General features: G+C 47.9%; 1 protein-coding gene across 1 annotated transcript in view; it reads left to right on the forward strand.

The window, feature by feature from the left end:
- The first annotated feature begins 878 nt into the window (after positions 1–878).
- LOC137906623 (E3 ubiquitin-protein ligase RNF38-like) overlaps positions 879–21,263 on the forward strand; it is a 35,509-nt gene continuing 15,124 nt past the window's right edge. Inside the window, 1 exon segment of the mRNA XM_068750911.1 lies at positions 879–924. Within this exon segment, the coding sequence (XP_068607012.1) occupies positions 879–924 (46 nt within the window).

The following is a 21,263-nucleotide window of genomic DNA, read 5'->3' on the forward strand; positions in this document are numbered from 1 at the left end:
GAACATCAAAGATACAGATCAAATAAAAGATGATGAACATCAAAGATACAGATCAAATAAAAGATGATGAACATCAAAGATACAGATCAAATAAAAGATGATGAACATCAAAGATACAAATCAAACCATACAGGGCAATGCAGCCTCATGGTAGTACGGGTAGTGCGGTTAGCAGGAGCTAGCGTAGCATTGCTAGTTTCTCCCTTGTGCCGGTCTCAAGCCCGGATAAATGCAGAGAGTTGCATCAGGAATGGTGTGGTGTTGGTTGGAAATAAGAAGGCAGTAGCAGTTCCAACCACTTAACTTTATCAGAACATCCTTAGTACATCTTTAGTACATCTTTAGTACATCTTTAGTGCACCTTTAGTGCATCTTTAGTACATCTTTAGTACATCTTTAGTGCATCTTTAGTACATCTTTAGTACATCTTTAGTACATCTTTAGTGCATCTTTAGTACATCTTTAGTACATCTTTAGTGCATCTTTAGTACATTTTTAGTACATCTTTAGTACATCTTTAGTACATCTTTAGTACATCTTTAGTGCATCTTTAGTACATCTTTAGTACATCTTTAGTGCATCTTTAGTACATCTTTAGTACATCTTTAGTGCATCTTTAGTACATCTTTAGTACATCTTTAGTACATCTTTAGTGCATCTTTAGTACATCTTCAGTGCATCTTTAGTACTGGTTTAAGATCATAACTTCCTTTTTCTTTTTTGTGTGTATTTATTCTTTTCCCTCCCCCTTCCCCCTCTTCACTGTTATTCACCTCATATATGGTGGAACCTTGTCACCATTTTCAAACTTGATCCCCCAAAATTCCCCCCCCCCCCTCTTTTTCCTCATCCAGCCAGCCAGCCAGCCATTTATGACAATGTCGGGGCACAGATTTGGTACCCTGAAACGGGACAATTACATCGGTGAGTGTATTAACGGGCCTCCTCTTAAACATGCATCATGCTTTGATCTGCCCCTGACGAAGACGTATTTTAAGTTATTACAAGCGGTTCATCACTCTGAAATCCTGGAGCGCACTACTGTCACTGGATCCTGCCCTCCAGGAATGTTAAGCAGGTGAACAAACTTACAACTTTTATTAAGCCGTCTTCCCCAACGGAAGAAACGTTAAATAAAGTTAAGCAGAATACGGCAGATTGGATCTACGCCAATATACGAATCCTGCATGGTCATTATGACAACACAATAGCCACAGGATTACAAACGCTTCCTGTATTTAATAAAGAGGCATTTGAGAAGGCGGTATCCTGGGGCAGAACTAGATATAGGCACAAGTTGACCAACTCCTCCGTCCAGACGTTGGATCGGATGCTAAGAAGCCCTCCTCCCACCATTCCATCTGGCCAACCACCTCCATTCACTGTTGGTTTGGATCCTCTGGCATTCCCATCCCTATCCAGAGCTTTGCCACCTACCAGAGCGCTAACATATGCGCAGGTAACTTCTGGGGCCAACAACAGAGGCAAAAACAACATCGAGCCACTTACTGTAGATGGAGGCCTCGGCCTCCCCCAGAGAATTCCCAGACAAAGATGCAGTAAGAGGGTTCCTCCACAAGATGGCGATAAGTCGACACCCATTTTGCCACTGCCTTTCAGAAAGGAGCAGGTGGTACGGGCAATAATAGAAAACAACGCTGCAGAGACAAATAACATCATAGTCTCCCCGGAAACTGAGACAACAGAGCGGAATAAGACCCAATGTAGTCCTCAACGGATCACTGGGACCATCCTTTCTAATGTAGCAGTCCAGTGCAGTAATATCATCTCTATTTTTTCCTCCTCAGACATCGAGGAACCCGTGCCCCAGGCAATGGCAGAACCGGCTTCTGAAAGGGCAGGTGGGAATGGACACAAAGTGATGACGGAACACACAGTAAAAGATGATTATCTTACTGTCCATCCATCTGAGTCCTCCACAAAAATTATAAACCTCAACCTGCCCACAGAACCGGACATGTCCGTACGCCAAGAACCCCATAGACATCAGAGTACAATAAGGAAAATTCACGATTGGGAGATCGAGATAATCAAACGCACGGTGGTAGTGGGAGATTCCAATCTCTCTCGGATCCCTTCTTTTGTAGATCCGTTGATTCAGGTAGATAGTTTCCCTGGAGCTACCTTCTACCACCTGAATGGCGTTATTGGGAAATTGGAGCCGAATCCCAGCACAGAAAATGTTATTTTGGCCGCAGGGCTAAATAACTGCCTCTCCCAACAGAAACCATTGACCAGCTGGAAACAGCTACAACAACTTCTTTGTACCTGCACCCGGGCATTTCCCAATGCAACAGTGTACGTACCACTAATCAATTTCTCGGATCGTCTAAATCAGACACAACAAGCCCTCTTGTGCACACTAAATAATAAAATCATGGATAAATGTAAATATTTATTGGATATTAATCCACTCTGTTTCCGCACGCTCCCCCTAGATCCAGTACATTGGACTCCGGAGACGGCAGAAATCATATTTCGTGGCTGGCTGGATGAGTTAAACATGTAGGGGGAGAACAACTGTATTCCACTTCTCCCCTCAGTAATGTCATGAACCTGTCTTCTTCCCACGAGCTTTCTAGAGCGGAGAGAGAGGTGTTGGAGAGAGGACTCACTTTTATCCCCACTCCCACTCGGGTCGACCGCATGGAACTTCGCAGGGACCTGCATACATATCACAGGAGACTGAAAACTTTAGATTATTTCAATTACGAATCCAATTCTACAATAGAACCGTTCAGGGAGCCCTCTCATTGGAACCCGGCATGGACCTCTCCATCCATTTCTACTTTAATTAAGCAGGATCTTCGCTCCTTTTCTAAATTTCGTTTTACAAAGGGAGCAAATTTGAACTTATCTGCAGAGCATATGCAAGCAATAAAATCTTTAAAAAGTAATAAAAACCTAATAATCAAACCGGCAGACAAGGGCTCCCAAGTAGTCCTACAAGACAAGAACAACTACATCTTTGAAGCCAATAGACAGTTAAACAATAGAATGCATTATGTAGTTTTGCCGCACTCAATTCAACCCCAGACCAGAAACATGATACACACCATACTCACTGGACTCCATCAGGAGAAACATATTTCTTTTAAACAACTTCAGTACCTGTCTGGTCCAGATCCACCCCGTCCACGTAAGTTTTACCTTCTACCTAAAATACACAAACCCCCTGAAGAATGGTCCATCCCCGGCGTGGTTCCATGCGGTCGTCCCATCGTCAGCGATTGTGGTTCAGAGTCCTGTAGAGTGGCAGAGTATGTGGATTCCTTCATTAATCCGTTATCCCATCTGCACGGAAGTTATATCAAAGACACGTATGACTTTGTAGACAAGGTGAGCAAAATTACAACACCCCCGAGGCCTTCCTTTTTTCTGTGGACATTAACTCTCTTTATACCAACATAGACACCACCCTGGGCCTGCAGGCTGTTCGACGCGCCTTTCAGAGGTTCCCGGACCCCGCACGTCCAGACGGGGCGGTTCTGGATCTGTTGGAGTTAGGCCTCACCAGGAACGATTTTGAGTTCAATAACCAATGTTATTTGCAGATTCACGGTACGGCAATGGGAAAGAAGTTTGCCCCGGCGTACGCGGACCTGTATATGTGTGCCTGGGAGGAGACGGCGTTTGTAAAATGCAAACATAAGCCGTTAATATACCTCAGATATTTAGACGACATTTTTGGTATTTGGACACACACACAGGTAGACTTTACAGATTTCATTCACATCCTTGACACACATCACTCTGCGATCTCCATTACATACAACACGCACAAACAACGCATAGATTTCTTGGACACCACAGTTTTTTTTACACCAGGGGAGGGGGGATGCAGATCTCTGTCAACCAGAGTCCACTTTAAGGACACGGACAGGCATGCCCTCCTCCACCGCACCAGTTTCCATCCCAGGCACACATACGCTGGTCTGATCAAGTCGCAGCTTATTAGATTCCACTGGATCTGCACTTTCCCGGAGGACGTAGAGGCGGCCACCAGAACCCTGTTCGGAGCGCTGCGACCGAGAGGCTATGCCAGGAGGTTTTTGAGAAAAATCAAGTCGCAGGTCAGGGACTTATTCCGAAACGGGAGGGAGGACAATGTGGGGGTAGAGGCGCTACCCATTGTCCCATTGGTCGCTAGCTACTCTCCGGACCTGGTGAGGCTCAGCACTGAACTCAGGGCCCACTTCCGGGAGGCCCAGGAGGACAATGCGGCCCTGAGGGGATTTAGACTAATTTCGGCCTACAGAAGAAATAAAAATCTAAAGGACATACTGGTCCACGCCTCTCTCTCGGAGGGGAAAGTTTTGTGGGAGGAACAATTTCTCAAAACATCCAAATTTATCCATAACCAACACTCGGGCCAGGGGGCACCAATTTGGCAGATAATAAACTTACAAACAACAAATGTTGTTTATGCTATTTCGTGCTCATGCTGCCATCAAATCTATATAGGGGAAACAAAAAACAGGCTTTTAGACAGACTGAAACAACATCTGTATCAAATCAGAAAAAAGCAAAAAGTAACGCTATTATACTCACACTTTGACATACAAAGGATCCAAAACCTGTCCATTATGGGCCTGGAATCCAATTCGAACTGGTCCAGACCCCAGAGACAGAAAGTAGAGAGAAGGTGGATTAGTCGCCTTAGAACAACGGACCCTCTCGGCTTCAATGAAAGATTTTAAAGAAAATGGCACTTAAGATTGTGCTCATTCCATCTAAGAGTTTATTAATATATTTTTTTCTCGCTCTTCGGGGTGAAATTTGTGCATGATTTTCTCAGCTTAATTTTATTTATTATTTTTATCAAGTGAAAGAGTTTATTTGTTTTTTTTCGCTCTCCGGGGTGAAATTTGTGCATGATTTTTTCAACTCATTTTTATTTATTATTTCCATTGAGTGACTCTTAATATTAATAATTGCTTGTGTTTGATGGTTTTGGTTTTAACAGGGACAGGGCCCTTATTTATTATACAAAGCACTTTCCCCTTCCCCTTATTTGCTCTATGGCACTTAGTTGATTGTTATTATGAATTGCTTGCGTTTGTGTTTGATTTTTATTTATTAGTGTGGCTAATATCATTATGTAGATGGAATCACCACAGTCAGAACCAGTTGCCGTGAGGACCTCTCTTCTCTCTACGTCTCTCTCCCTTGTACTTAAGATGTATATGTGAGAATGTATTAGCACTCTGTCTATGAGATATGTCCGAAATACTTATTCATACATTAGAAAGCACTTATCAGACAAATATCAGAATAGTGTGATTTTCTATGTGGGGTCCATATGTGAAAGATACCGTGACCTACCGAAATGGCATCAGAACCTGAGGAGAAAAGCATTGGGAGGGAGATTGCCTCAGTCCAAAAAGAAGATCCGAAAAGGAGGAAAACGGGACACACAGGACAACACATATATGAGATACAATTTATCTTGACAAACTGAAGATACTCACCTGTTGTTGTGTCTTCTCTTGGTCCAGCCTGTTGAAGTCCATGGGAGAGGAGAGGAGAGGGGACCTACCTGTAAAAACAGAGAACATGTAAACCTGATGGGACGTTCCCCAGATCCCCCTCCCTGACCTTCCCTATTCCTTTCCTCTATACCTGTCCCAATTATTTTTTTCTAACCTTAACCCTAAATTCTATTTCTAAACTTAACCCTTCCCTTTCCCTTCTCCTAACCCTAACCTTTCCTACCCCATACCTAGATTTGAAGCGAAAGTGATTGATCACCTGTGCCCGTGCCCATCCAACATCTTAGGATGTTGGATAAAACCCCCCCTAAACCTAACCCTAACCCTAACCCTCTAACCCTAACCCTAACCCTAACCCTAACCCTATGTTTCTTAAAAATGTTACCTAAGGGTGGCATATACAGCGTGAACAGAATAGGTCCAAGCACTGAACCCTGTGGAACTCCATATTTAACTTCAGTGTACGTAGAAGATTCATCATGAACACGTACAAACTGAAATCTATCGGATAAATATGATCTAAACCAGTTTAATGCAGATCCTCTAACACCAACAGATTGTTCCAGCCTCTGTAACAGAATCTGATGATCTATTGTGTCAAAGGCTGCACTGAGATCTAATAAAATAAGCACGGAGACAAGTCCATTATCAGACGCTATTAAAGGTCATTGGTGACTTTAACTAATGCTGTCTCTGTGCTATGATGAGCTGTGAAACACGACTGAAAAACCTCAAATAACTGATTGTCTTGTAAGAATTCACACAGCTGACTGGAAACTGCTTTCTCTAGAAGCTTTGACAGGAATGGAAGGTTTGAAATTGGCCGATAGTTAGCCGAGACATCAGGATCTAATGTTGGTTTTTTGAGAAGCGGTTTAATGACTGCTGTTTTAAAAGACTTGGGTACATAGCCTGTGAGTAGGGATAGATTAATTATATTTAGCAAAGCAATACTGATTGAGGGGAAGACTTCTTTAAGTAGCTTAGTTGGGACCGGGTCTAAGAGACAAGAGCACGGTTTAGATGAGGCAATAGCTGCCCTCATTTGCTGCAAGTTAATGGGGGTGAAGCTATCCAAGTAACTATCAAGAGTAACAGTCGTATCTCTACTTCCATCACTCAGGGAGGGGTCAATGCCACAAGGGGGCAGACGCTGATGAATGACGTCCCTAATAGATTCGATTTTGGTGCTGAAGAAGTTCATGAAATCTTCACTACTGAGACCTGTCGGAACAGAAGGGTCAACAGAGCTGGAGCTTTGTGTTAGCCTAGCTACGGTATCAAAGAGAAACCTTGGATTAGATTTGTTCTCTTCTATTAGATGAGTAATATGCTGCTCTAGCTTTGTGTTAGCCTAGCTACGGTGTCAGAGAGAAACCTTGGATTAGATTTGTTCTCTTCTATTAGAGATGAGTAATATGCTGCTCTAGCTTTGTGTTAGCCTAGCTACGGTGTCAGAGAGAAACCTTGGATTAGATTTGTTCTCTTCTATTAGATGAGTAATATGCTGCTCTAGCTTTGTGTTAGCCTAGCTACGGTGTCAGAGAGAAACCTTGGATTAGATTTGTTCTCTTCTATTAGATGAGTAATATGCTGCTCTAGCTTTGTGTTAGCCTAGCTACGGTGTCAGAGAGAAACCTTGGATTAGATTTGTTCTCTTCTATTAGAGATGAGTAATATGCTGCTCTAGCTTTGTGTTAGCCTAGCTACGGTGTCAGAGAGAAACCTTGGATTAGATTTGTTCTCTTCTATTAGAGATGAGTAATATGCTGCTCTAGCTTTGTGTTAGCCTAGCTACGGTGTCAGAGAGAAACCTTGGATTAGATTTGTTCTCTTCTATTAGAGATGAGTAATATGCTGCTCGAGCTTTGTGTTAGCCTAGCTACGGTGTCAAAGAGAAACCTTGGATTAGATTTGTTCTCTTCTATTAGAGATGAGTAATATGCTGCTCTAGCTTTGTGTTAGCCTAGCTACGGTGTCAGAGAGAAACCTTGGATTAGATTTGTTCTCTTCTATTAGATGAGTAATATGCTGCTCTAGCTTTGTGTTAGCCTAGCTACGGTGTCAGAGAGAAACCTTGGATTAGATTTGTTCTCTTCTATTAGAGATGAGTAATATGCTGCTCTAGCTTTGTGTTAGCCTAGCTACGGTGTCAGAGAGAAACCTTGGATTAGATTTGTTCTCTTCTATTAGAGATGAGTAATATGCTGCTCTAGCTTTGTGTTAGCCTAGCTACGGTGTCAGAGAGAAACCTTGGATTAGATTTGTTCTCTTCTATTAGAGATGAGTAATATGCTGCTCGAGCTTTGTGTTAGCCTAGCTACGGTGTCAAAGAGAAACCTTGGATTAGATTTGTTCTCTTCTATTAGAGATGAGTAATATGCTGCTCTAGCTTTGTGTTAGCCTAGCTACGGTGTCAGAGAGAAACCTTGGATTAGATTTGTTCTCTTCTATTAGAGATGAGTAATATGCTCCTCTTGCCTTGCGGAGCGTCTTCCTGTACATTTTCAGGCTGTTTTTCCAGATTAAACAGGACTCCTCCAATTTAGTGGAGCTCCACCTTCTCTCCAGTCTTCTGGCTGTTTGCTTTAACAATCTAATCTCAGAATTGAACCACGGAGCTTTCCTTTTTGGTTTTAGTTTTTTAATTCTTAAGGGGGCGATGGAGTCAAGCGTCGTGCGCATCAAGTCCCCAGCACCACCTAAAGATGATCTATGTGGGAGGGGCTAAAGTTACCACACGACTCCTCAGTAATGTTAAGGCTCGATAAAGAGTTTAATGCTGACGGGATCACTTCTTTGAATTTAGCAATAGCACCATCAGACAGACATCTAGTCAAGGCAGTTCTGTTTGATGGAACGTAGTCCAATAATACAAACGTAAAAGTGATGAACTTGTGGTCTGATAAAAAAGGGTTCAGTGGAAATACAATTAATTGATCAATATCAATACCATACATGAGAACCAGATCCAAGGTGTGGTTAAAGCTGTGGGCGGGTTCTTTCTCTCTCTGGGAGGAGCCAATTGAGTCCAGTAATGAGAGGAAGGCAGTAGCAAGGCAGTCGTCACTGACATCTACATGAATGTTAAAATCTCCCACAATCCTCAACATCCTTCTACTGATATAGTCCCTGTCTCTCCTCTGGAAATGTCCAAACCATGGAAGTCTGGTCTCTCTGACCTTGTCTCCAAAATGTCTAACCTTCACTGTCCCTCTTATTGTCTCATTTCTAATCCTGTCCAACCTGGTCACTCCCAAGGAGAACCTCAGCATCTTCATCTCCTCCACCCGTACCAGCCTGCCTGCACATGATTCTTCACCTCCTTTCTACATTCTCTCCATCACTCTGCACTGTTGACCCGAGGTACCTGAAGTCCTCTCCCTTCTTTACGTTATTCCTTGTGACTTCACTGTCCCCCCTGGGACCTTCTCATTTACACACATGTACTATGTTTTACTCCTGCTCACCTTCATTCCTCTCTTTTCTAGTGCAGACCTCCACTTCTCTAGAGTCTCCTCTTCCTGCTCCCTGCTCTCCCTGCAGATCACAATGTCATCTGCAAAGATTCAAGATACTTTATTATCATTATGCGAACATAATAAAATCGTGTGAAGGCCCACGGCTTAAGGCACTCATCATAACATAATCAAGAACAAAAACTAAATTCTCTCTCTTAAAGAAACAATATATATATTGTGGCAGGATGAGGAACAACTCGGAGACGAAGGTGGATTAGCTCTTTACTGTTCAGATGCCAACGACAGACCGAATGCAAACTGAGCGCCAAAACATTATGGGCGCAACACCACGCCCATTACCCATGAACCAATTCGGTGAGAGACCTATTCTAAGTGGTCGCCACACAATACACAAAGAGAGTGTGAATCACAGGCAATAGTGCAAAATAGCAACAGCAGCACAGCAGGGCAGGCATAAAGTGTCCCAGATCACTACAAGGGAACGACTGCTTTCACAGCTCGGGGGAAGAAGCTGTTCCTGAGCCTCGTAGTGCTGCTTCTTATTGTCCTGAACCGCCTCCCTGATGGGGGCGGGACAAACAGTCTGTGGCCCGGGTGGGTGGGGTCTGTGGGCGGGACAAGCAGTCTGTGGCCCGGGTGGGTGGGGTCTGTGGGCGGGACAAACAGTCTGTGGCCCGGGTGGGTGGGGTCTGTGGGCGGGACAAACAGTCTGTGGCCCGGGTGGGTGGGGTCTGTGGGCGGGACAAGCAGTCTGTGGCCCGGGTGGGTGGGGTCTGTGGGCGGGACAAACAGTCTGTGGCCCGGGTGGGTGGGGTCTGTGGGCGGGACAAACAGTCTGTGGCCCGGGTGGGTGGGGTCTGTGGGCGGGACAAACAGTCTGTGGCCCGGGTGGGTGGGGTCTGTGGGCGGGACAAACAGTCTGTGGCCCGGGTGGGTGGGGTCTGTGGAGATGCGTCTGGCCCTCCTCTGGACTCTGGAGGTGTAAACAGAGTCAAAATCAGGCAGACGGTGACCCACAATCCCCTGAACTGTCCTCACCACCCGGGATAGGTCCTTCCTGTCCTGCGCCGTGCAGCTGCCGTACCACACGGTCGCATTGAGACACAGGATGCTCTCTATTGTGGCCCGGTAGAAGTTTGCAAGCAGTACAGAGGAGAGTCCAGCCCGCTTCAGCTTCCTGAGGAAGAAGAGCCGTTGCTGGGCCTTCTTCACCAGGTGTCTGGTGTTGAGTGTCCAAGAGAGGTCAGAGGAGATGTGGATGCCAAGGAATTGAATGTTCTTCCTGGGCATCCACATCTCCTCTGACCTCTCCTGGACACTCAACACCAGACACCTGGTCATATTCCAAGGAGCTTCCTGTCTCACCTCATCTGTTAGTCTATCCATCACCATGGTAAACAAAAAGGGGCTCAGAGCTGATCCCTGGTGCATCCCACCTCCACACTAAACTCCCCTGTTACTCCTACTGCACACTTCACTGCTGTTGTCCTGTCTGTCTTTGTCCTGCCAGCCTGGACAGATCCTTTTGTCCTTCTTTACTATCTAACCTGCATACAGGTCATCATATGACCTCTGTTTGACCTTTGCCACCTCAACCGTGCGTCTCATCTCCCTGTACTCCTGTTTACTCTCTTCTGTCCTCTCAATGTCCCACTTCTTCTAAGCTAACTTCTGTTCCTGTATATACTACTGCACTTCCTGGTTCCACAACCATCTGTCCTTCTAGGTTCCTGTCGTGAATACCAAACTTGCCCATCACTTCTTCATCTCCTCTATTTGCTTCACCAACACGCCCATTGAGGTCTGCTCCAATCACGACTCTCTCTCTGCTAGAGATGCTCTGAACCACTTCATCTAAGTCACTCCAGAACTTCTCCTTCTCCTCTAACTCACCTCCTACCTGTGGAGCGTAAGAACTTCTCCTTCTCCTCTAACTCACCATTCCCTCTTCTCTCGCTGCTGATGCACTCGTCTTCCTCCTCTTCTTCGTCTCACAGTAATCCGGGGGTTAACAACGCGGTTAACAACCCGGGCCTCAACCGATCCGATATGACTTTCTTATTCACACTTGATTTATGGCGGACGCCGTTCCTGACGCAGCGCTCTGCATTGATCCGAGCTAAGGCTACGTTAGCTCCTGCTAACAACAGAGCAATCACACTTTTGTTGCTCTGCTTGCTACTCTGAGGGGCAGCAGCTGTTGAAGGGGGGGTAACAAAAATGTTTGCATGTGAACTTATTTGTTGTATTCTAAGGAGTGTTGTGCGTGAGTTGTGCACAGTTCACGCTGAGTGTAGGTAAATTAGGTAAATGAATAACCGCATTCTGGTGTGGACCCCCCCCCCCCCCCCCGAGCTCATGCAGCTGCTGGGCAGTAGTTTCCCCAACCGGTTCTGAAGCCACCAACGCTGGTGTGGCCAAGGAACCAGCCTCGCAGTGATAGCAGGCCTTTGTAAAACCAGGTTCTGTCTGTATGCTCAACAGTAATGTGTCGGGGGGGGGGGGGTCTGGTTCAGGAGGGATGGGGGCACGAACAGGAAGGCAGGAATCTGACCTGCGTTCTGGATTAACACCGGATCTCAGCTGAGAGATCTGTCTGTTGTAGGCTGAAATCATTCCGCCGTCACTTCCGTTCTGCTGAAAGTTGCTTTCAAGTCTGGGTGTGTAGTACATGTGTGGACACACACACACAGACACACACACAGAGACAGTGACTTCCGCACACAACAACACAACCCAGAAACACCGCATTATCTTGGAGTGGCCAGCAGGCTGCTCAGGTTCTGGACTAATCTGTCCTCGGCTCCATCCTGTTGTGGGAATGTCTTCATGAAACTCAGGTAGCGTCCAATGTAAACGGGTGGACGGCTGACTCGTCTTCAATCCTGTGGTGGGAATGTCTTCATGGAACTCAGCTAGCGTCCAAAGTAAACGGGGGACTCGTCTTCAATCCTGTGGTGGGAATGTCTTCATGGAACTCAAGTAGCGTCCAAAGTGGACTGGTGGACGGCTGACTTGTCTTCGATCCTGTTGTGGGAATGTCTGAATGGAACTCAGGTAGCGTCCAAAGTAGACGGGTGGGTGGGTGACTCGTCCTTGGTACTCTGGTGGGAATGTCTTCAAGGAACTCGGGTAGGGTCCAAAGTGAACTGGTGGACGGCTGACTCGTCTTTGATTCTGTTGTGGGAATGTCTTCATGGAACTCAGGTAGTGTCCAAAGTGGACGGGGGACTTGTCCTCGATCCTGTGGTGGGAATGTCTTCATGGAACTCAGATAGCGTCCAAAGTGGACAGGTGACTCGTCTTCGATCCTGTGGTGGGAATGTCTGCATGGAACTCAGGTAGCGTCCAAAGTAAACGGGTGACGCGTCTTCAATCCTGTGGTGGGAATGTCTTCATGTAACTCAGGTAGCGTCCAAAGTGGACTGGTGGACGTTGACTTGTCTTCGATCCTGTTGTGGGAATGTCTGAATGGAACTCAGGTAGCGTCCAAAGTAGACGGATGGGTGGGTGACTCGTCTTTGATTCTGTTGTGGGAATGTCTTCATGGAACTCGGGTAGCATCCAAAGTGGACGGGTGACTCGTCTCCAATCCTGCTGTGGGAATGTCTTCATGGAACTCAGGTAGCGTCCAAAGTAAACGGGTGGACGGCTGACTCGGCTTCAATCCTGTGGTGGGAATGTCTTCATGGAACTCAGGTAGTGTCCAAAGTAAACGGGCGGACGGGTGACTCATCTTCGATCCTGTTGTGGGAATGTCTTCATGGAACTCAGGTAGTGTCCAAAGTGGACTGGTGGACGGCTGACTTGTCTTTGATCCTGTTGTGAGAATGTCTTCATGGAACTCAGCTAGCGTCCAAAGTAAATGGGTGACTCGTCTTCAAACCTGTGGTGGGAATGTCTTCATGAAACTCAGGTAGCGTCCAATGTAAACGGGTGGACGGCTGACTCGTCTTCAATCCTGTGGTGGGAATGTCTTCATGGAACTCAGCTAGCGTCCAAAGTAAACGGGGGACTCGTCTTCAATCCTGTGGTGGGAATGTCTTCATGGAACTCAAGTAGCGTCCAAAGTGGACTGGTGGACGGCTGACTTGTCTTCGATCCTGTTGTGGGAATGTCTGAATGGAACTCAGGTAGCGTCCAAAGTAGACGGGTGGGTGGGTGACTCGTCCTTGGTACTCTGGTGGGAATGTCTTCAAGGAACTCGGGTAGGGTCCAAAGTGAACTGGTGGACGGCTGACTCGTCTTTGATTCTGTTGTGGGAATGTCTTCATGGAACTCAGGTAGTGTCCAAAGTGTACGGGGGACTCGTCCTCAATCCTGTGGTGGGAATGTCTTCATGGAACTCAGATAGCGTCCAAAGTGGACAGGTGACTCGTCTTCGATCCTGTGGTGGGAATGTCTGCATGGAACTCAGGTAGCGTCCAAAGTAAACGGGTGACTCGTCTTCAATCCTGTGGTGGGAATGTCTTCATGTAACTCAGGTAGCGTCCAAAGTGGACTGGTGGACGTTGACTTGTCTTCGATCCTGTTGTGGGAATGTCTGAATGGAACTCAGGTAGCGTCCAAAGTAGACGGATGGGTGGGTGACTCGTCTTCGATTCTGTTGTGGGAATGTCTTCATGGAACTCGGGTAGCATCCAAAGTGGACGGGTGACTCGTCTCCAATCCTGCTGTGGGAATGTCTTCATGGAACTCAGGTAGCGTCCAAAGTAAACGGGTGGACGGCTGACTCGGCTTCAATCCTGTGGTGGGAATGTCTTCATGGAACTCAGGTAGCGTCCAAAGTAAACGGGCGGACGGGTGACTCATCTTCGATCCTGTTGTGAGAATGTCTTCATGGAACTCAGCTAGCGTCCAAAGTAAATGGGTGACTCGTCTTCAAACCTGTGGTGGGAATGTCTTCATGGAACTCAGGTAGTGTCCAAAGTAAACGGGTGGACGGGTGACTCGTCTTCGATCCTGTTGTGGGAATGTCTTCATGGAACTCAGGTAGCGTCCAAAGTGGACTGGTGGACGGCTGACTTGTCTTCGATCCTGTTGTGGGACTGTCTGAATGGAACTCAGGTAGTGTCCAAAGTAAATGGGCGGACGGGGGACTCGTCCTCGATCCTGTTGTGGGAATGTCTTCATGGAACTCAAGTAGCGTCTAAAGTAAACGGGTGGACGGGGGACTCGTCCTCGATACTGTGGTGCTCATGTCTTCATGGAACTCAGGTCTTGTCCAAAGTAAATGGGCGGACGGGGGACTCGTCCTCGGTACTGTGGTGGGAATGTCTTCATGGAACTCAGGTAGCGTCCAAAGTAAACGGGTGGAAGGGTGACTCGTCTTCGATCCTGTGGTGGGAATGTCTTCATGGAACTCGGGTAGCGTCCAAAGTGGACTGGTGGACGTTGACTTGTCTTCGATCCTGTTGTGGGAATGTCTGAATGGAACTCAGGTAGCGTCCAAAGTAGACGGATGGGTGGGTGACTCGTCTTCGATTCTGTTGTGGGAATGTCTTCATGGAACTCGGGTAGCATCCAAAGTGGACGGGTGACTCGTCTCCAATCCTGCTGTGGGAATGTCTTCATGGAACTCAGGTAGCGTCCAAAGTAAACGGGTGGACGGCTGACTCGGCTTCAATCCTGTGGTGGGAATGTCTTCATGGAACTCAGGTAGCGTCCAAAGTAAACGGGCGGACGGGTGACTCATCTTCGATCCTGTTGTGGGAATGTCTTCATGGAACTCAGGTAGTGTCCAAAGTGGACTGGTGGACGGCTGACTTGTCTTTGATCCTGTTGTGGGAATGTCTTCATGGAACTCAGCTAGCGTCCAAAGTAAATGGGTGACTCGTCTTCAAACCTGTGGTGGGAATGTCTTCATGGAACTCAGGTAGTGTCCAAAGTAAACGGGTGGACGGGTGACTCGTCTTCGATCCTGTTGTGGGAATGTCTTCATGGAACTCAGGTAGCGTCCAAAGTGGACTGGTGGACGGCTGACTTGTCTTCGATCCTGTTGTGGGACTGTCTGAATGGAACTCAGGTAGTGTCCAAAGTAAATGGGCGGACGGGGGACTCGTCCTCGATCCTGTTGTGGGAATGTCTTCATGGAACTCAAGTAGCGTCTAAAGTAAACGGGTGGACGGGGGACTCGTCCTCGATACTGTGGTGCTCATGTCTTCATGGAACTCAGGTCTTGTCCAAAGTAAATGGGCGGACGGGGGACTCGTCCTCGGTACTGTGGTGGGAATGTCTTCATGGAACTCAGGTAGCGTCCAAAGTAAACGGGTGAAAGGGTGACTCGTCTTCGATCCTGTGGTGGGAATGTCTTCATGGAACTCGGGTAGCGTCCAAAGTGGACTGGTGGACGTTGACTTGTCTTCGATCCTGTTGTGGGAATGTCTGAATGGAACTCAGGTAGCGTCCAAAGTAGACGGATGGGTGGGTGACTCGTCTTCGATTCTGTTGTGGGAATGTCTTCATGGAACTCGGGTAGCATCCAAAGTGGACGGGTGACTCGTCTCCAATCCTGCTGTGGGAATGTCTTCATGGAACTCAGGTAGCGTCCAAAGTAAACGGGTGGACGGCTGACTCGGCTTCAATCCTGTGGTGGGAATGTCTTCATGGAACTCAGGTAGCGTCCAAAGTAAACGGGCGGACGGGTGACTCATCTTCGATCCTGTTGTGGGAATGTCTTCATGGAACTCAGGTAGTGTCCAAAGTGGACTGGTGGACGGCTGACTTGTCTTTGATCCTGTTGTGGGAATGTCTTCATGGAACTCAGCTAGCGTCCAAAGTAAATGGGTGACTCGTCTTCAAACCTGTGGTGGGAATGTCTTCATGGAACTCAGGTAGTGTCCAAAGTAAACGGGTGGACGGGTGACTTGTCTTCGATCCTGTTGTGGGAATGTCTTCATGGAACTCAGGTAGCGTCCAAAGTAAACGGGTGGACGGGTGACTCGTCTTCAATCCTGTTGTGGTAATGTCTTCATGGAACTCAGCTAGCGTCCAAAGTAAACGGGTGACTCGTCTTCAATCCTCTGGTGGGAATGTCTTCATGTAACTCAGGTAGCGTCCAAAGTGGACGGGTGACTCGTCTTCGATTCTGTTGTGGGAATGTCTGAATGGAACTCAGGTAGCGTCCAAAGTAGACGGGTGGATGGGTGACTCGTCTTCAATCCTGTTGTGGGAATGTCTTCATGGAACTCGGGTGGTATCCAAAGTGGACGGGTTACTCGTCTTCAATCCTGCTGTGGGAATGTCTTCATGGAACTCAGCTAGCGTCCAAAGTAGACGGGTGACTCGTCTTCGATCCTGTTGTGGGAATGTCTTCATGGAACTCAGGTAGTGTCCAAAGTGGACTGGTGGACGGCTGACTTGTCTTTGATCCTGTTGTGGGGATGTCTTCATGGAACTCAGGTCGGATCCAAAGTGGACTGGTGGACGGGTGATTTGTCTTCGATTCTGTTGTGGGAATGTCTTCATGGAACTCGGGTAGTCAGCCCTGGTTCTCCTGGACCTTCTCCCCTCCCTGCAGCCTTCCTCCATGTTATTTGTCTCCTTGTCTTTAACACTGATGGTTGTTCTGTTGACCACACCTTTGTGAAACCTGGCTCTAACAACATCCTGTTGTCATCTGGAAATGGAAAACTTTTATTGTCAGTGTCGACACAGTACAAGTACAGTGCAACATTGAAACAAGATTCAATGAGTGAGCATCGGCTGCAGCAAATAAAGCGCGCTGCCAACAACTCTTCTTGGAGAAGGTGCAGAAAGCAGCAGGTACACAGGAGAACACACAGGTGAAAGGAACGACACATTGCACAGGTAACGCGCAGGAATGTTTTCAATGAAAATTAGGAACCAGGCAAGTCCAGAGAATTGTCCTTCGGGGAGGAGGGGGGAACGCAGTAGGAAGGTTTCCAGAGCAGATGAGCCAATGAGGGGTGTGTGTGTGTGTGTGTAAAGTCAGAGAGACATGTCCTTGGATTGTTTTCATAGACAGATAGGACCTGGCGTCGTACAGAACTCTCTCGGAGCCGAAATGAAACTTTAGCTTAATCCAAATATACAACTGGTCCTCAGTTATTCGTTTCGTGTGCCAGGGCAAGACTTCGGCCCCTCCAAGCCAGTACTCAGCCCGGAGATCTGCCGATACAGTTCTACCTGCTGGCCAAGATGGTATCCGGTGTCTGCCGGTCCTCCCCGGATTGATCCCTGAGCTGGTTGCCCAGGTCCTCGATTTGAGCCACCAAGATTCAAGATTCAAGATACTTTATTGTCATTATGCGAACATAATAAAATCGTTAGAAGGCCCACGGCTTAAGGCACACATCATAACATAGTCAAATCAAAAACTAAATTCTCTCTCTTAAGAAACAATATATATATACCGTATTTTCACACCCATAGGACGCACCTAAAAGTCTTAGATTTTTTTCAAAATGTGCAGCGCGTCCATTGGTCCGCGCGGCCTATTTGTTGTTGTAAGGCGGACTCAGTCAGGCGCCTGGCGGAGTGATACGCGACGCGCTCCACCACAGTAAACTATTATGGCGTGTTGACGGAAGTGGCTGCCGGTCCCGCAGCAGAACACGGGAATAGGGCAGCGGAGAGAGAATCCAGCATTAATGAATCAATGGAGGAAGAGGAGGAAGCAAGAAGACGACTTGCAGCAACTCAGCTCCTGAGATCTGCGACTCCGTGCGGGCCGATCTCACCGATACGGTCTAGACCGGAGTGAAGCAAGCTAACGCGCTAACGGGCTAACTAGCAAGCTAGCTTAACATTGTCATCCCCGGTGGATTAACCAAAGAACTCCAGCCGTTCAACGTTAAACTGTGGGCTGCGTGGGAGCGCTGGACAACAGAAGGAGACCACAGTTCCACTCAGAGTGGAAGGCAGTGCAGCGCCACAGTTTGACTGGATTGTAGCTGCTTCGGCTAACTGTCTGCTAGCATTGTTGTTCGCATCATTTCCGAGGCGCCGACGCCGCCGCACGGAAAGTGACTGGCAATGAAGAAAGAGGCCGGCATGTTTGACGGAGATCTAGCGCTGCTGTTCACTACAGAAACAGAGGATGAGGACTTTGATGGGTTTGATTAATGACTCTGTTTTGCTCCGGCTCTATTTCTTAAAACGCGCACTAGTATGCTTGTTTGATTGATGACGATTAAAGATGTGAGTACCAAGCTCAGTTTTGCTCCTGCTTTATTTTGCGCACCTATCATGCCGGCGCCTTTTGAGCCGCGCGCCCTTTGTATGTTTGAAATACCGAAAAATCAGCTGTTAATGAGACTGCGGCGAATCAGCAGGTGCGCATAAGGTCGTGAAAATACGGTACACAGAGAGAGAATATATATACACACAGAGAGAGTGAGAATCACAGGCAGTAGTGCAGAATAGCAGCAGCAGCAACAGGACCGGCATAAAGTGTCCCAGATCACTACAAGGGAACGACTGCTTTCACAGCCCGGGGGAAGAAGCTGTTCCTGAGCCTCGTAGTGCTGCTTCTTATTGTCCTGAACCGCTTCCCTGATGGAAGCGGGACAAACAGTTTGTGGCCCGGATGGGTGGGGTCTGTGGCAATGCGTCTGGACTCTGGAGGTGTAAACTGAGTCCAAATCAGGCAGACGGTGACCCACAATCCCCTGAACTGTCCTCACCACCCGGGATAGGTCCTTCCTGTCCTGCGCCGTGCAGCTGCCGTCCCACACGGTCACACTGAGACACAGGATGCTCTCTATCGTGGCCCGGTAAAAGTTTGCAAGCAGCACAGAGGAGAGTCCAGCCCGCTTCAGCTTCCTGAGGAAGAAGAGCCGTTGCTGGGCCTTCTTCACCAGGTGTCTGGTGTTGAGTGTCCAGGAGAGGTCAGAGGAGATGTGGATGCCCAGGAATTTAATGTTCTCTACACGCTCCACTGCTTCCCCTCGTATGCACAGAGGGGCGTGTTCAGTCTTCCTGGACCTCCTTTAGTCCACTATGACCTCCTTGGTCTTGCTGGTGTTCAGAACAAGGCTGTTACTCGAGCACCACTGCATCAGGTTCTGGACCTCCTCTCTGTAGTGGGTCTCATCGTTGTTGGAGATGTGACCCACCACGGTGGTGTCGTCCGCAAACTTCACAACCGGGTTTGTGGAGTGGATGCAGAGCAGTCGTGGGTGAAGAGGGTGAAGAGAGCAGGGCTGAGAACGCAACCCTGGGGGGTCCCAGTGTTCAGGATCAGAGGGGAGGGTGTGGTGTCTCCTATCCTCACCACCTGGGGCCGGTTGCTGAGGAAGTCCCTGACCCAGGAGCAGAGCGGTGGAGACAGTCCCAGGCTGTGGAGCTTCAGAGCCAGCATGTCCGGTGGGACGGTGTTAAAAGCTGAACTGAAGTCCACAAACAGCATCCTGACGTAGGTGTTAGGCTGCTCCAGGTGAGTCAGGGCCGAGTGCAGTGTCAGCGAGATGGCGTCCTCCGTGGAGCGGTTCCCCCTGTAGGCAAACTGCAGGCTGTCCAAACCAGCAGGGACGGCGTCCTTGATGTGTTTAAGGAGGATCTTCTCGAAGCACTTCATCACGACGGGAGTCAGAGCAACAGGGCGGTAATCGTTGAGACAGGAGATGGATGATTTCTTGGGTACAGGCACAATGATGGAGGACTTAAGGCAGGCAGGGACGGTGGACAGCTGCAGGGACAGGTTGAAAATGTCCAGGAAAACCCCGGCCAGTTGGTCAGCACACGACTTCAGTGTCCGGCCTGACACGCCATCTGGTCCCGCAGCCTTGTTGATGTTGATCCTCCTCAGGGCTGAGGAGACCTGGTGCAGCTGCAGGACGAGCGGCTGATGCTGCACCTCACGCTGAGGGAGATCTACAGTCCTTTTGCTGCTCGGAGAGTCGAAGCCTGAGAAGAATCTGTTCAGGGTGTCAGGCAGGGTGGAGTCATGGCTGGCGCACGGTCCCCCAAAGCACCGAAGAGCACTTTTAGATCCATGGTCAACTCCCATCCCAATTAGCAGATGCCCCCCCCCCCCCCCCCACCAATAAGCCAAACAGCCAAATATCTTCAGTGTCCTCTACAGATAGGACAGACCACTCTCCATTTCTCCCAGGGATCCATGGTGTAGCCTGCTGCGTGGGTCCCGTCTGGACAGGTGGGCCCCCCCGGAGTCCCATGCTTGGGTGAAAAAAATGTGATCAATCGCACTAAGAGATCAGTTAATCAATTCCATGATTTAGTAGACCAGAGCTCAGCACGCAGCGGGTCCTGGAAAGCAGACAGGCGAGACGAGACAAAGAATGCAAGCAGGGACGAGAGGCAGAGAGGAAAAAACATCTGCTCTCGTCAAAGACCGGAAAAAGAATCTGAATCTGAACGGGTAAAGGGCGCCGACCTGCTGGGTGCAGACCTGGTTCTGTTGCTGCCACCTGACTGGTACGCAGACGATCAGATCGACAACAGCCATGCAGCGAGATGCTGTCTGGTTGTTTGTGCTGCAGACACTGGATGTTAACGTGAATCTGCTGAACCACCTGTCTGTTCTTCTGTGGTGCCTCGTCTTTCGTATTGCAGTCTCTTTACCCCAGGATCATTCAGCCCTTTCTGCATCCCTCTGGTCCATGTTTTGTGGACTCCTCCCCCACGCTATAGCCCAGTGGTTCTCAAATGGTGGGGCACGCCCCCCTAGGGGATGTCTGGGGTGGCGCCTGTGACCGTGGAGAAAATGTTTTTTTGCCTTAGTAAAGTGTAATTGCACATCCCCTCCAGTAGTTGGCAGTGGCGCCCTTATTGTCAGAGTGCACGCAGGGAGGATTAGCAGAAGAAGAGCGGTTGTAAACAATATACGGTGGGAGAAGAAGAAAGACCTGGCTTCCTCATTTTCTGTTGCAGACTAAAAAAATGGTAATAAAGTTATTCTTTGTTGTAAGTTGATCTATATTTCTTTCTTTTTCATATTTCTTTGTATGTTAATAAGGATACAAGAGTGTTGTTTTTTTTCGGGGGGGGGGGGCGCGAAATGTTTTTTTCTTCCTAGGGGGGGGCGCGACAGAAAATAATTGAGAAGCACTGCTATAGCCTAATGCAGGGGTTAGCAACCTTTCATCCCTCTGCTGCGGCTCCCTGTGGCTTTAGAAAATAGAGTATTTAATTCAATGTGTTTTATTTTAGTTCGTTCGTTTTTAAAATGTAACTCTAAATTTGAAGATTATGGGGATTATAAATAATACAAAATAAAACGTATTCAATTTTTTTGTCGCTCATAATATACGTCACAACCATCGAACCGTAATTTGGCGTGCCA

The sequence above is a fragment of the Brachionichthys hirsutus genome, chromosome 17 (assembly GCF_040956055.1).
Source record: "Brachionichthys hirsutus isolate HB-005 chromosome 17, CSIRO-AGI_Bhir_v1, whole genome shotgun sequence".
Taxonomy (NCBI): Eukaryota; Metazoa; Chordata; class Actinopteri; order Lophiiformes; family Brachionichthyidae; genus Brachionichthys; species Brachionichthys hirsutus.